The sequence below is a fragment of the Ictalurus punctatus genome, chromosome 27 (genome assembly GCF_001660625.3).
Source record: "Ictalurus punctatus breed USDA103 chromosome 27, Coco_2.0, whole genome shotgun sequence".
NCBI lineage: Eukaryota > Metazoa > Chordata > Actinopteri > Siluriformes > Ictaluridae > Ictalurus > Ictalurus punctatus.
Window position 1 is genome coordinate 709,445 of NC_030442.2, and position 13,056 is coordinate 722,500.

A 13,056-nucleotide genomic window follows, 5' to 3' on the forward strand; every position below is an offset into this window, starting at 1 on the left:
CATTCATTATGAGTAACAGTAGGAATTTTAGGAAAGTGTGCCTTTAAAGTTGAGCATGCATAGTATATTTATATATTTATTGCTTCACTTCACTTCATGTGCGTGAAAGGGGGGAGGGGGGGCACGGGGGCTTAGTGATTAACACGTTTGCCTCGCACCTCCAGGGTTAGTGGTTCGATTCCTGTCTCTGCCCTGTGTGCATGGGGTTTGCATGTTCTCAGTGTGCTTTGGAGGTTTCCTCTGGGTACGCCAGTTTCCTCCCCCAGCCCGCAGACATGCATCGTAGGCTGATTGGGATCTTTAGCTTGTCCATAGTGTGTGTAATTGTGCCCTGCAATAGGATGGCACCCCATTCAGGGTGTCCCCCAAGTCCCCTGGGATAGGCTTCAGGCTCCCCACGACCCAGTGGATAATTTAAAGAAATTAGTCTGATAAAAACTTGAAAATGAAGATTATGGAAGAGACTTTTCAGAGTTGGAGACTTAGGATATGTCTACATATAGGCAAGGAAAAAATTTCAGAACAAAAATGTGACATTTGTGACATTTACTTTGAAAATCAAAGTATCAAAGTCATTATATTTATTAAGTTTTACAGTTATTATCCTGCTTGAGCGGTCAGTTGAATGAGGCTTAAACCTCAATAAGTCGGAAACCATAATGTCAGCTTGGACCTAATGTGTTCTGTCTGTGGAAAGTTCAGGAATAAAAAGCTCTATAGCTCCATTAAATAGCCAGAATGTTATTGCACTTGTTTAAATAATGAACCTAATATTTAAATAGTTGGATTCTGTTCAGAGGGGGTCTGTGAAATGTATTATTCACCCCTGGCTACAAAAAGTTCGAGTACCCCACTATGGATGGTCTGGTGACTGCAGTCTAAGATGGTTGAACCAAAGAAAGTGTTAAATCATCCGGAGCTATAAAAAAAATCCAGATTGATGAAACAAATTGCATTTGTAGTCTAATGTAGTCTAATGTAGTCTAATGTAGTGTAATATATTGAGTTAGATAGTTATGAAGAGTTGTAATAATGCTCTCGTGATGGTTACCGCTGAGCTCTGCAGTGAACAGGCAATACTGTTTAGCACCAACAGTGCCAGAAAGTGTGAAAACACCATTATGTGATCTCGACTGTCGGAACAGTGTTTAAAGTCTACGGATCGGACCGCTCAGTGTCCTGTACCACCTGCATTCTTTGCTGTGCAGTGCGGCTGTCTACAATAAATATCTCACATAAACGTCCCGCATATATACTAGTGGGGGTGGCCGGCACAGTGAGACTTTGTGTGGGTAGCTGAAGGAGAGAGGTGCTGTGTGTGTGTGTGTGTGTGTGTGTGTGTGTGTGTGTGTGTGTGTGTACTGTGCTGTGCTCAGCCTCTGGATCACAGCTTCCTGGAACACTTTGGCCCAATGACAAGAAGAGATACCAGGAAAGCGTGATCGATTATTCCTCCTCCAAATCAGTCGCTTCTTGTGCTTTAACTCTCTTTGTTTTGACTTTTGCATCCTCTCTTTCTCCTCCTCTCACCTTTTCTCCCTCTCTTTCTCACTCCCCCAACAGAGGCATGATTCATCTGTACGTAAATAGTGATGAGCCGATGATCTGCGTACATTTCATCCTAAAGGACGGCCCACTCTCATTGCACAGTAGATTTTCCACATGCGTATTATGGACTGGAAATGTTTATTCGCGGCTATTCCCAACACGAGGTCAAATGCGATTACGCCTGACCCTTAACCCGACTTCAGCCTACGCTAGCGTCAATAGCATGATGAACCGGGGTCAAGAGGCAATCTATTCTCTCCGTCAGAGGCAAATAGAAGTTGCTGGTGGGAAAAGAAATACTGAGAAGAGATGAAGATAAAGATGTGCTGAAAAGTGTTATTCAGGAGCCACTGCTAGGAGAACGGTAAAGAAATGATGGACGAGTGAGGGAGAGTGATGGGTCTGTCTGAAATCTGAAATGAGCCATTACTGCAGCATATGGGACGCACCTGCCATGTGCCGTCTGCCTCCACGCTTCTGCACAACTGCCGACGACAGAAATGCGAGGCAGAGTGAGGCAGTAAACTCACAAGAGGCTTGCTAAAAGTTGGGGCTCTCATTATAAAATCTGACAGATTGATTTTTTATCATTTTTTTTAAACGTTGACTTACGCAGTAACAGCAGCTTCATATCCATGTTAGTGTGGAGTGTACTGCTGCTAGCAGGAGTCTACAGGTGGATCTCACGATTACACCTTCATACAAGGCAACATGATATAAATAGCTTTAATAAAGCTTTTCATTTTGCACATTTGCATCATGAACTTGTACTATTTGTCGTCTTTGGTATTAACTAACACGTGCATCTATCTTTATCCATCTTACCTCCTAAGTGAGCTCAAGTTTTGCTTTAATCATAATGAAAGCTCGTACAGTGCACTTAAAGAAAGATTGCTCACCCTCCTTTCTTCTCCTCCTTCTCCGTCAGCTCTTGCTCACGGCTCTCTTCCAGTCAATGGAGGGATGAGCGATGGGACTCGATTAGCTTTTCTGGGGGATAATTATGAGCAAAAAAAAAAAGTGGAAGGGAAGAGTTTGAAAGATAATGTAAGAGAGAAAAGGACTGGAATGAACATGAAGAGAGGATGTGATGGGAGAGAAAGCAGTGGGGAGGGGGGAAGGGAAGGGAAGGGGAAGGGTTGGTGTGGGGGGGGGGGGGGCAGATATGGATGTTAGGGTCATAAAGAGACCGAGAATGGGGATATGAAAGGAAGGGAAATAGATTGGGTTGTGTGGTGAGGCATTAGGAAGAAAGATAGAGGGGCCAGGAGACACATTGGGCTACAATCAGAGTGGAAAGAGACAGAGAGAGAGAGAGAGAGAGAGAGAGAGAGAGATGCTCTTGAGGGACTATTCTGAGATAAGTGCTTTTAAGGGCACATTAGTGTTCCTGAGAGGCTATTTATTGGGCAGACAAGCTCCGAGTAAAACTGAGTCAACCTACATTACAACCTACATCTTGATTAGCTAATTATTTGGATTAATTGACTGTTTGCATTTGTATAAAATTCCTGATTGCCTGTGGTGACCTAGATAAGCTTACACACACACACACACACACACACACACACACACACACACACACACACACACACACACACACACACACTCCTAAGGGTATGGGGTATCTCCAATGCTACCACACCTTGGCCTTAGCATTTCCAAAGAGGTGTTCAAACTAGCTGCTAGGCACAAAGCGAATTTCAGCTCCTACCACTGTGGTGAAAGAAAGAGTATCTGGTTATCAATAGAATTATAAATAAATGTAAAGACTGGAATAACAACCACTTGGAATTGAGTAGCACAAGCTATCAATACTGACAGAACCTACAGAGAACCATCCAATTCATACACTTCAGCCAACTTCGACTAGGGACCATGTTTCACTGCCTTACCACCTAAAGCACTAATTCTTTTCTGGCTGCAAAGAATCACTTATTGTGAAGCATTTTATCAGAGAGCACCACAATCTGGCAGCTATAAGTGTAGCCAGCCCCCACGTATTATTTCAACATTCTGTATATATGTAGGCTGTCAAAGCCCTAAACAGAAAGTTTGAAAAAGAATCCTTTTCGCCAATCTAACTTTCTTGCCTTTTTTTTTTTCCCAACCCATGGACATGTATCAGCTCCTACACCCACACTTGAGAGGAGGACTGGGCTTTTTCATGGGTCTACTGGGATTACATACTTGACTTGCGTATATGTGGGCTGTATTTACACAAGGTCAAGTTTCCACACACCATCAACCTATTCTGAAAAGTCAGAAATCCTTTTAAAGGTGACGGGTTTCCCCGATCATCATGCAAATGCAAACTTGTATTAAACAGCGTCTGTTCTATACCGACTCTCTCCCCACAACAATCGCACAATCATCCAGCAGTGAAGTGTTCTTAAATGCTGACGTGCTGAAAAGTATGTGGACCAAAAAAAAAAAAAAACAGCACCTCGAACTCCTATCACTTTTCTTGAATAAAGAAGAAGCTGGTGTCAGTAAAAGTGTAGCACATTATGCGGTGAACAGATTCCTCCTGGGGAATGTTCTACATCTCAATGGTGACCGATCTGTTCTTAAACACATCACACATTTATTCAACTGGAGCTGTGTCTTAAAATCGATTGTAATATGTTTACTCACGCTCAAGGCTCGTAACTCTACATCGTCTGAACGTCCCGATTACACGTGTCGTCCGTGTTGTTACGCCACAGTGCTGATGAATGCTTGGTTCTGATTAGTCAAACATTGTTGATTCATTTCCCTTTAACCACAGCTCTGACAATAGTTAAAAGTATACGTAGTAAAGCAGTCAACATAAACACAGAGACATCCAAGACTAAAACTCCAGAAAAGAATCTTCTAGAATTGAAATGTTAATAGATAATAGCGTCTGCTAAATGAATAAATTATACTGTATTTATTTCACCCTTCTGGGCGAAGGAGCAATGGCCCGAGCCCTCACCACCCTGAGCATGTACTAGTAGGATTTGAAGAGAAATAGATATAAAATGATGCAAAACGCTTCGAGGTGAAATTATTGGTGTTTATTATTAGTGCGTCTTTCTACGTACGTTAAAGAGGACCAGCGTCAGTTATGACAGTAATCCAGTGCCGTCCAATCATATTTGTGTACGTAGTGCATATGGAACATTATATAAACAATTTGAAACCATGCATGTTTAATTCACATTCTTCCTTACAAAGCACGTTTGATTTTCTTCACCCCCTCCCTATGCGTTAATTAATACATTAGCTAACAAACATGTGCTGAATAAAATGTACTAAAGGTGGTCGTTATTCACGCATGATACTCACGATGTAGTTTAGGTTAGCTTTTCATTCGTTCATGATTAGTACATGCCTTAACTCAAGGGTTCCCAAACTGTTCCAGGGCAAGGCCACTCAAATGGCATTAACATTTGACCGAGGCCCCCCTTTTGCAAGATGTCTTTAAAACACATTAAAAATACAGACTTCTGAATATATCCCCATTTTTTATGAATAATTACATCTTACATCTTTACATTACAATAGGAATTGATTGTGTGTGTGTATGGTTGTCTGAGAGTTAGAATTGATTTTTCACACCAAATTGTTGAGACCCCCCGGGCGCCCCCTGGTGGCCGCCAAGGGGGCCGCCGCCTTAACTAATCATTACTTCATGTTTAAGTACGTATTAATTCAGGTATTAGTTCATGATTATTCATGTAGTTCTTATAAAATGTTGCCAATATAATTATAAATGGATCAAAAAGTATAACATGTTATTCTTCGATGAATGAAAATGTTAGCTTGGGGAAATTGTTGTGGTATAACAGGAATGAAACACTTCAGGACATGTGGTTGTTGGAAATTTAGTAACGATCACCACCCCAATGTTGATTATTTTCATATTACAGCACACACCATTGCGCTTTAGTCCAGATTCGGTGGTTATCTACAAAGGTCTTATTCTTTCTTTATTCCCCTTCATAATGTTTTACTTTCTACTTACTTTATATTTTACTTTGAACACTAAATTCACTGCGTCGGATTTTACAACACTTTCCTACAGAAAATAAAGACACCAAATCACTGTCCTTGGAAGAATATAACTACTACTCTAAAGCCGAAGCCTTCTGCAGAAAAGCAGGAAGGCAAGAAAGGGACAAAAAGCTACCCACACTATTCACACTGTTTATTAAAGGTAGTTAGTTCTTAACCTTGATTTTTAATTACATAGAAAAAAAAGAACATTCCTTTTCTCACTACAGGTGTACAGGGTGTGTGTTTGCCAGCACCATGGCAGTTGTACCTTCTCGGTTGGTCCTCAGTACCTCCAGTCTTTTTGAATTTGTTAATAAGGTTGTCAGCAGTGTCATATGTGATGTGCTTGCTGGTCCGATCCGGCCATGAGGATGATTTCAATACATTCTTCAAAGGCTATCTAAAAATATATTTATTCGTTTCTTAATGTGTAAATATTTGCATTACCATAACATTCAACAGCTGAGACGTAAACTGAAGGAGTTTCACAGACGTTTGAGGAACAGAAATGGAGTAATGAGTCCCTGAATAAAGTGGAGGTGGATATCAGAAGGAACAGTCAGTATCTGGTGGCCTCCAGCTGCTTTAAGTACTACAGAGCATCTCATCCTCATGGACTGCACCATATTGGTGAGTTCTTGCTGTGAGATGTTCCTCCACTCTTCCACCAAGGCATCTGCAATTCTCCATCACGTCTGGAGGACACATAGTTACGTGTAATTTTCCGGTGCGAGGACGATCAGCTGTCCTTCCTGTCTCCCTGTAGCACCGTCTCAGGCGTCTTACATTACAGACATTACAGTTTATTGCTCTGAACACATCTGCAGTCCTCATGTCTCCCTGCAGCAGGGCTATGGCATGTTCACGCAGAAGAGCAGGAACCCTAAACATCATTCTTTTGGTGTTTTTCAGAGTCAGCAGAAAAGTCTCTTTAGTGTCGTAACTTATTGTAACTGTGACCTTAACCACCTTCCACCTGTGAACTGTTCGTGTCTTAAGGACTGTTCCACAGGTGCATGTGCAGTAATTATTTTTGGCTCATTGAACAGCATTGAACAAAAACATCGTGTCATCCATTTCCATTAAAGATCTGTAAATCTTACTATTACTTATTTGACAACTAACCACAAAATTGCACCTGACCAGTTGTAGAACTCTCTAGTCTAGTTCAAGGATTAAACTTTGTGTTTGTTTCCAAGTGTTCCACTATCTTGCAGATTCCCGGGGCTCGATTCTGGGTTAGCACTAAAATACTTTGACTAGTTGATGTATTAATAATCTGAATTTAACTGAAATGCCTTCCATCAGTACGCAGATGACACACTGCTATTTATCAGCTCTGTGTTTGACTGAAGAGATTACATCAGTACTGTCCATATCTAAATATTTTAGTGCTTAACTCAAGTTTAGACTCTTGTTGTTTGTGATGAAGCATAAAAAAGAGATATATTTATCTTGATTTGCATTTATACCCCAAATTATCACACGAATCCTACAATCCCCCAAACTATCACAAGAAACTCGAAGTCATTTCTGCTTGATGAACCACAAAATGTGACGCATAGACTAGATTACTGTCATACTTTTTTATCCAAGATATCTAGTACATCTCCTACCAGAATATCTGTTTCTTCAATTCCTTTATCGATCGCCTTTATGTTTAACGCTTGATTTTATCATTAGTTAATGTAAGAATTAAAACGTCATGCTGTTATAGACTATTATCGTTGATGATTTTGCAAGAATTGGCTAGAAACTCTGTTTCCCAGAACACATTGCATACAGCATACAGACATGGCAGCCCTGGACCACACTTCCCAACACCCAGCGACTTTTACTTTCACAGTCACCGAACTTCTAATCATACATGCCCGAACACAATCACTACCACACAGTACCTAATGACATCATTTCCACATCCGCATTGCAAAGTAACGCTCAGTGTACATTTACCTGAACTTGCCAAGCTTTGGTTTGAGCATGTTTATATCACTAATATGTCAGAGCTGCTGTTATAATGTTTTTATAGAATATTACTGAACTTCCGAATCAGAATCAAGCATTCAATGTGGTATAATACATATTAATATCTTCATGGTCTTGACACTCTTTACCTTTCTGTGGTCTGCAGTTATATAGCACTTTTTAACCTTAGCGGCTCCAAAGCGCTGTACACTGGTTCTCATTCACACACAAATGGTAGCTGAGGTGCTAGCTTCACTTCGGGAGAAACTTGGGGTTCAGTGTCTTGCCCAAGGACACTTCAGCATGTGGAGTCACATGGAATCATGTGGAGTCACGCGGAGTCACGCGGCGTCACGTGGAGTCATGTGGGTCTGGAATCGAACCACCAACCATACGATTAGTGGACAACCCGCTCTACCACCTGATCCACAGCCGCCCTAAATTTCTAGCTATGTACCTACTAGGTCACTTTGATCATTAAAAAGAGTAGTCATTATTATATGCTGTAGTCTTTGGCCAGCATGTAGTCATATGTGTAAGTATGTGAATAAAATAGTGCAAGGGCTGTTGATAAAAGAGTTAAACCCTTTAAAATCCCAGGAGCACTCATCGGGACTTACTTGTTAAATAAACGGAGTTTAACGAGTTGAAATTCAGTGAATTGATGAAGTGTAGGTGGGAGAGACAGATGGCGTTGAAGTTAGAGAGTTGGCCCTTTGACTGTTACAGTTACAGTTATAACATTAATTAAAAGGCATATAATTGACATGTAGGAGGCAAACCCTTTTCCAGTGTGCAATCAAAATCAAAATGAAGCATTGCTGTATGACATCACGTACTCTAGCCCTGACAATTAAAGAGCCAACATCAGACATGCCTTTTTTTATTTTATTACATTTTTGTAATCATATTAAAGGAATATATTTTCCCTGATCAAAATAATTGTGCATGTTTTGGACAGTTGGAAGATGTAATGCTGTCTTGTTTATTTAGCTTCACTACTAAATAAATGGCAGTGTAATTTACGTCTAGGCCTTCTGTACATTCTTGCTGCTAAGAAAAAATAAATAAATACTTTGAACAGTGCTCAAATGGCCACTTACGAGAACAATTCAGCGTGACCATTAGGAAATTAAGGACCATTAGGATCAGCCAGGGGACTAAAAACATCATGGAGTCAGCAAGATAGCTCATTCAAACTGTTCAATCATGCTAGTTAAAACCTGTGGCATGCAACTACCCACGAAGGAAAAGATGAAAGGCTTCAGGAATGTACAAACACCGATGGATGAAGGTAAACAGGAGTATTAACTAGACGTTCCTACTCATCTGATTTTTTTTGTTGTCGCAAGCGTGGCTATATTCATGCAGGCATTTCAGCAATTTAATAGATTTCATTTCTGTTTTAAGGAACACAAGCTAACATGCTGAGCTGAGCTTGTTGACCTACATTCTGAACATCACGGTGTTTGGCTGGAAGTAAAATGTCTGTCTGTGTAAAACAAGGCTTGTACTGACAGTGGTGTAGATCAGTCTTCCAGAAAGGCCTGGAAATCAAATGCAACCTGGGGAAATCCAGACATGAGTGAGTCTTCTCAATTAATGTAGGTGTCCTAACTAATGTGACATCTATCAAGATATCAGAATATCCTGATCACAACTTATTAATGAAAAGAGACTTGCTAAATTACTTTCAGAGATTAAATACACCATGCACGATAGCTCTATTAAATAAAATGAGCTTCAATTACAGGCATGTATTTTTTATTATTTTTTTAATCCCTCAGAAGTCCTTAAGTCTTTTCTGTGTGCCTGTAAGGCCTGTCAGGTTTCCCTTTTGGGAATCTTCTTAGATTGGTATAGAGACTGAATGCTGAACCTCATTAATGACAGCGCACGCTCATTTCCCCCATATTTACTTCATTTCTCTTACGGCGTTACAATCAGACTGGCTTTTCTTTCTATCCAGCTCTAAATAATAATCTGATCAATAATAGCTGTTTTGGTTTAGGTATGCGTTCTCCCGTTTTTAACCAAACGCATTATAGAGAGGCTATAAAAGAATAGTGTATTAAGAATAATAGCTGTGTGAGAATGAGATCTCCAGCCAGAGCCATAGAAACCAGCAGCCACAGTTCATTAGTGATTACAGCCAGAGTCATAGATGTAAAAATAGCTAATTATGCAGGGCTTTATTCTCTCCGCGCGCTACTGTTCGTTCACGGCCAAATGAAAAGGTCTAATAGGAGGAGGGAAGCAGCTTTTCCACTTTTTCGAGACATATTCAGCACAGTTCAGTTACATCCTGCCTCAGACGGAGAGTGTGTCAAAGTCGATAAACCGCCATCGCATCTCTGCTGGGGGCTAATTTTAGATGAGGGTGTTCAAACAGCCTTGCCACCATGAGTTAGCTCACAAACCACACATATCCACAGGTTACCTTGGCTGTAAGTGGACGGTCGTTTGGAAAAGGTCCGAGATCGATGGCCCACGCTGTTCTCGCTCGATGAGCATTAGCCTCCTTTTGTGAGCGAAAGCTGCTCACTCCCAGATTTGTTGATTACGTTGTTGTGGTAAATCAGCCCAGTGGAGGTGCCCTGAGCTGTGAAAATCTAATACCACTTCCTAATACAAAAACTCTTCTGCCAACCTCTTTGATTACTTCGCTATTTGCCGGTGCTGCTAACGGCCTGTGTACAATTTAGTCACAAATCGAACACAGGCTATTTATGTCACTTATACTGCATATCTAAAAGATTTATTTGTATTATATTCTTCAAATGTATAATTAGTATAATGTATAGTAAAGAGTTTTCTTGTAGAGAAACCGCGCCACTATCCCTCACTGCTGTATATATCTCACACCGTGCGCTCATTAAAGCTGTGTTTGTGTTTGTGTTGCAGAAAACAAGGACTATGACGCATATCTGTCCTACACTAAAGTGGAGCCAGAACAATGGAGCCAAGAGACCAGAGAGGAGGAACGCTTTGCCCTGGAGATCCTTCCTGATGTTCTCGAGAAGCATTATGGGTATAAACTCTTCATTCCAGACAGGGATTTGATTCCTACTGGAAGTAAGTTGGTCAAAGATGAAATTCTGTGTATATTACTCATCATGTCTGTGTGTGTGTGTGTGTGTGTGTGTGTGTGTGTGTGTGTGTGTGTGTGTGTGTGTGTGTGTGCAGCAGTCTGGATGTCTAACTAAGCCTGATTAGCTGATCTGGGTGTGATGGTTAGGTGTCCACAGAAGTTTGGCCGTATAGTGCATTACACATCATGAGAACGTGATGTTGTTCGAACTATACATGTTATGAGTAGTCGGAGGTATTTCTGAGGTTTGTGGGTGGGTTTATGGTCATGTCATTACATGTGTATGTATCGATCTGATCGGTTATTTGTATTGTATGACTCTCATTGACATTCCTTTTATTCCATGAGTCACGTATATGTTGTGCAGTCAGACCCGTGTCAGTCACTGTCTCAAACCTCATTTTCATTTCCAATCCAGAGTGTGTTATATGAACGAACACTTGGCAAACCTCATAGCTGGAGGACCTCATTAGAATTTTGTCATTCTTCCATGGCGTTACCTGCTTTCATTACTGCCAGTCAGCAAACAACATTAAAATGCGTTTGTGCATCCATGTCTGGAAATAAAGCAGATACCACATTACTGTTCGGGTCTGTTAAAAGATTCTGCACCTACTAAAGTTACTGCCGGTGTTTATTTGAAATACTCATTACTTTAGAGCTGTTTTCATTATCTGCTGTTTTGACCGCTTTGCTTCAACTTTCCATTGTCACAGTGCGTGTGTGTGTGTGTGTGTTTGTGTGTGTGTGTGTGTGTAATTGAACTCTGATGGGACTGTTTGCTTTTAATATGGGATGAACACGCAGGGTTAATAAAGCTCAACCAGACGCCTTGATCTACAGCAGATTTATTTTCGAATACATTTACGATTACAAACTGTTTGGAGTTTTTGAGTCGCAGGAACACTTTGCAGCTTCAAGACTTCATCATATCATCATATCTACATTCATTTCCTGTTAGTAACTCAATAATTCATACTACCTGATAAGCTTGGACTTGATCCAAAAGGAGTAAAGACCCAGAATGAGATGCAGGGATGCTCACCCTGTCAGCAGCCAAATTATTGGCACCCTCGGTGAAGATGGATAAAAATGGTCGTTAAGGAAATTTGTTGTAGGTTTCCATAATGTTTAGCTCTTTTTTTTTTTTTTTTTGTACGTGTTTAGTCTTTTGTCTTTTAGAATTTGGTCCCATCTATGTCTCCATCTTCATCTTCATATCTGTGTGTAAAAATAAGTCTCAGTGTCGTATGTAGTTGAGGTGTAATTATTGTAAAACGTTTTAAACTGTACAGGCTTTGTTAGCCCTGCAGTGCCGAGTCCCGTATTAAACCTGGAAAAACTGGTGTGTGTTTGTACACAAACGCAAATCATCAGAGACAAAAACCAAATCAAATAGCGTGGTGCCAGTTTCTCTTCTGTGGAAGTCCCTGCACTGTTGCTGTGATAAGTTGCTGCTGAATCCTTTGATCACACTTTGAATGTTGAAATTATTTATGTTTAGGTTTCACCACTGATCATTTCCAGGATGACACAAGACTCCTTAGAGGTACAGCTTTCACCACTTCTGTCAGCAGTTGTAGTCTGCACTTCTTTTTTTTTTTGTCGTTGTTGTTGTACTTTTCAGACTTCGGGTCTGGTGCCGTGCTAGCTCAAGGGCCGAGGCGATAAATCTGATATGAGACGCTCAGACGCTTCTCAAGGGCTTACGTCTGTAATGTCAGCTCACTTTTAGTAAACCTGGTACCAGACAAGCCACAGACAGTGAAGAGAAGCTGTATGAGTGCAGTGTGTGGGAGTTAATACAGAGACAGACAGACAGAAAACGAGTAAGATTGAAGTGTGGCATACAGAGAGAGAAAGACAGAGAGACAGACAGACACAAAGTAAGTAGGAACCCTTTAAAAATGTCTGTTTTTTTTCCTTCTCCTATTAAAAGACAGTTTGCTTCTTTAGTGTGTCATGTGTGTCTCTGTCTCTGCCTTTGAGCTCTTGATTATTAATAAATTCCACATAAATGGTACAATAAACACACTTAGCACAGGCCAAAGTGGCAGCAAAGTGTTACGCTTTGTTGTCTTTTTGAGCTTGTTAGCAGTGTACAGCATTGGTTTTGCATTTAAAAGTGTTATTGTTGTCTGTGATTAAGCCTGCAATTCTCTCCTTCAGTGTGCTAAAGCTGGCTCTGGCTTTCTTCACTAAGCCGTTAAATCGGTGCAGAACAGTAGGGTGTTGAAAAAAAACCCTGACTCTTAGAGAATGCCTGCGCTTCTGTTTTATGTCGTGTCCCCATTTTGTGTGTGTATTTGTCCTGTTTTGTGTAAATTGTCTGACATTAATACGTTTTAAGTTATTTGTTATAAATGGTTTCAAAATGTCTTCCCCTCTCCCTAAGCCTACATCGAAGACGTCGCACGCTGTGTGGACCA

At 40.7% G+C, this 13,056-nt stretch overlaps 1 protein-coding gene across 1 annotated transcript in view; it reads left to right on the forward strand.

The window, feature by feature from the left end:
- Positions 1 to 13,056, forward strand: part of il1rapl1b (interleukin 1 receptor accessory protein-like 1b) — a 313,259-nt gene that overhangs the window by 298,586 nt on the left and 1,617 nt on the right. Inside the window, exons 10-11 of the mRNA XM_017458332.3 lie at positions 10,441 to 10,611; positions 13,023 to 13,056. The exon at positions 13,023 to 13,056 is cut by the window's right edge and continues 1,617 nt beyond it. Of these exons, the coding sequence (XP_017313821.1) occupies positions 10,441 to 10,611; positions 13,023 to 13,056 (205 nt within the window). The remainder of the gene's footprint in view (positions 1 to 10,440; positions 10,612 to 13,022) is intronic.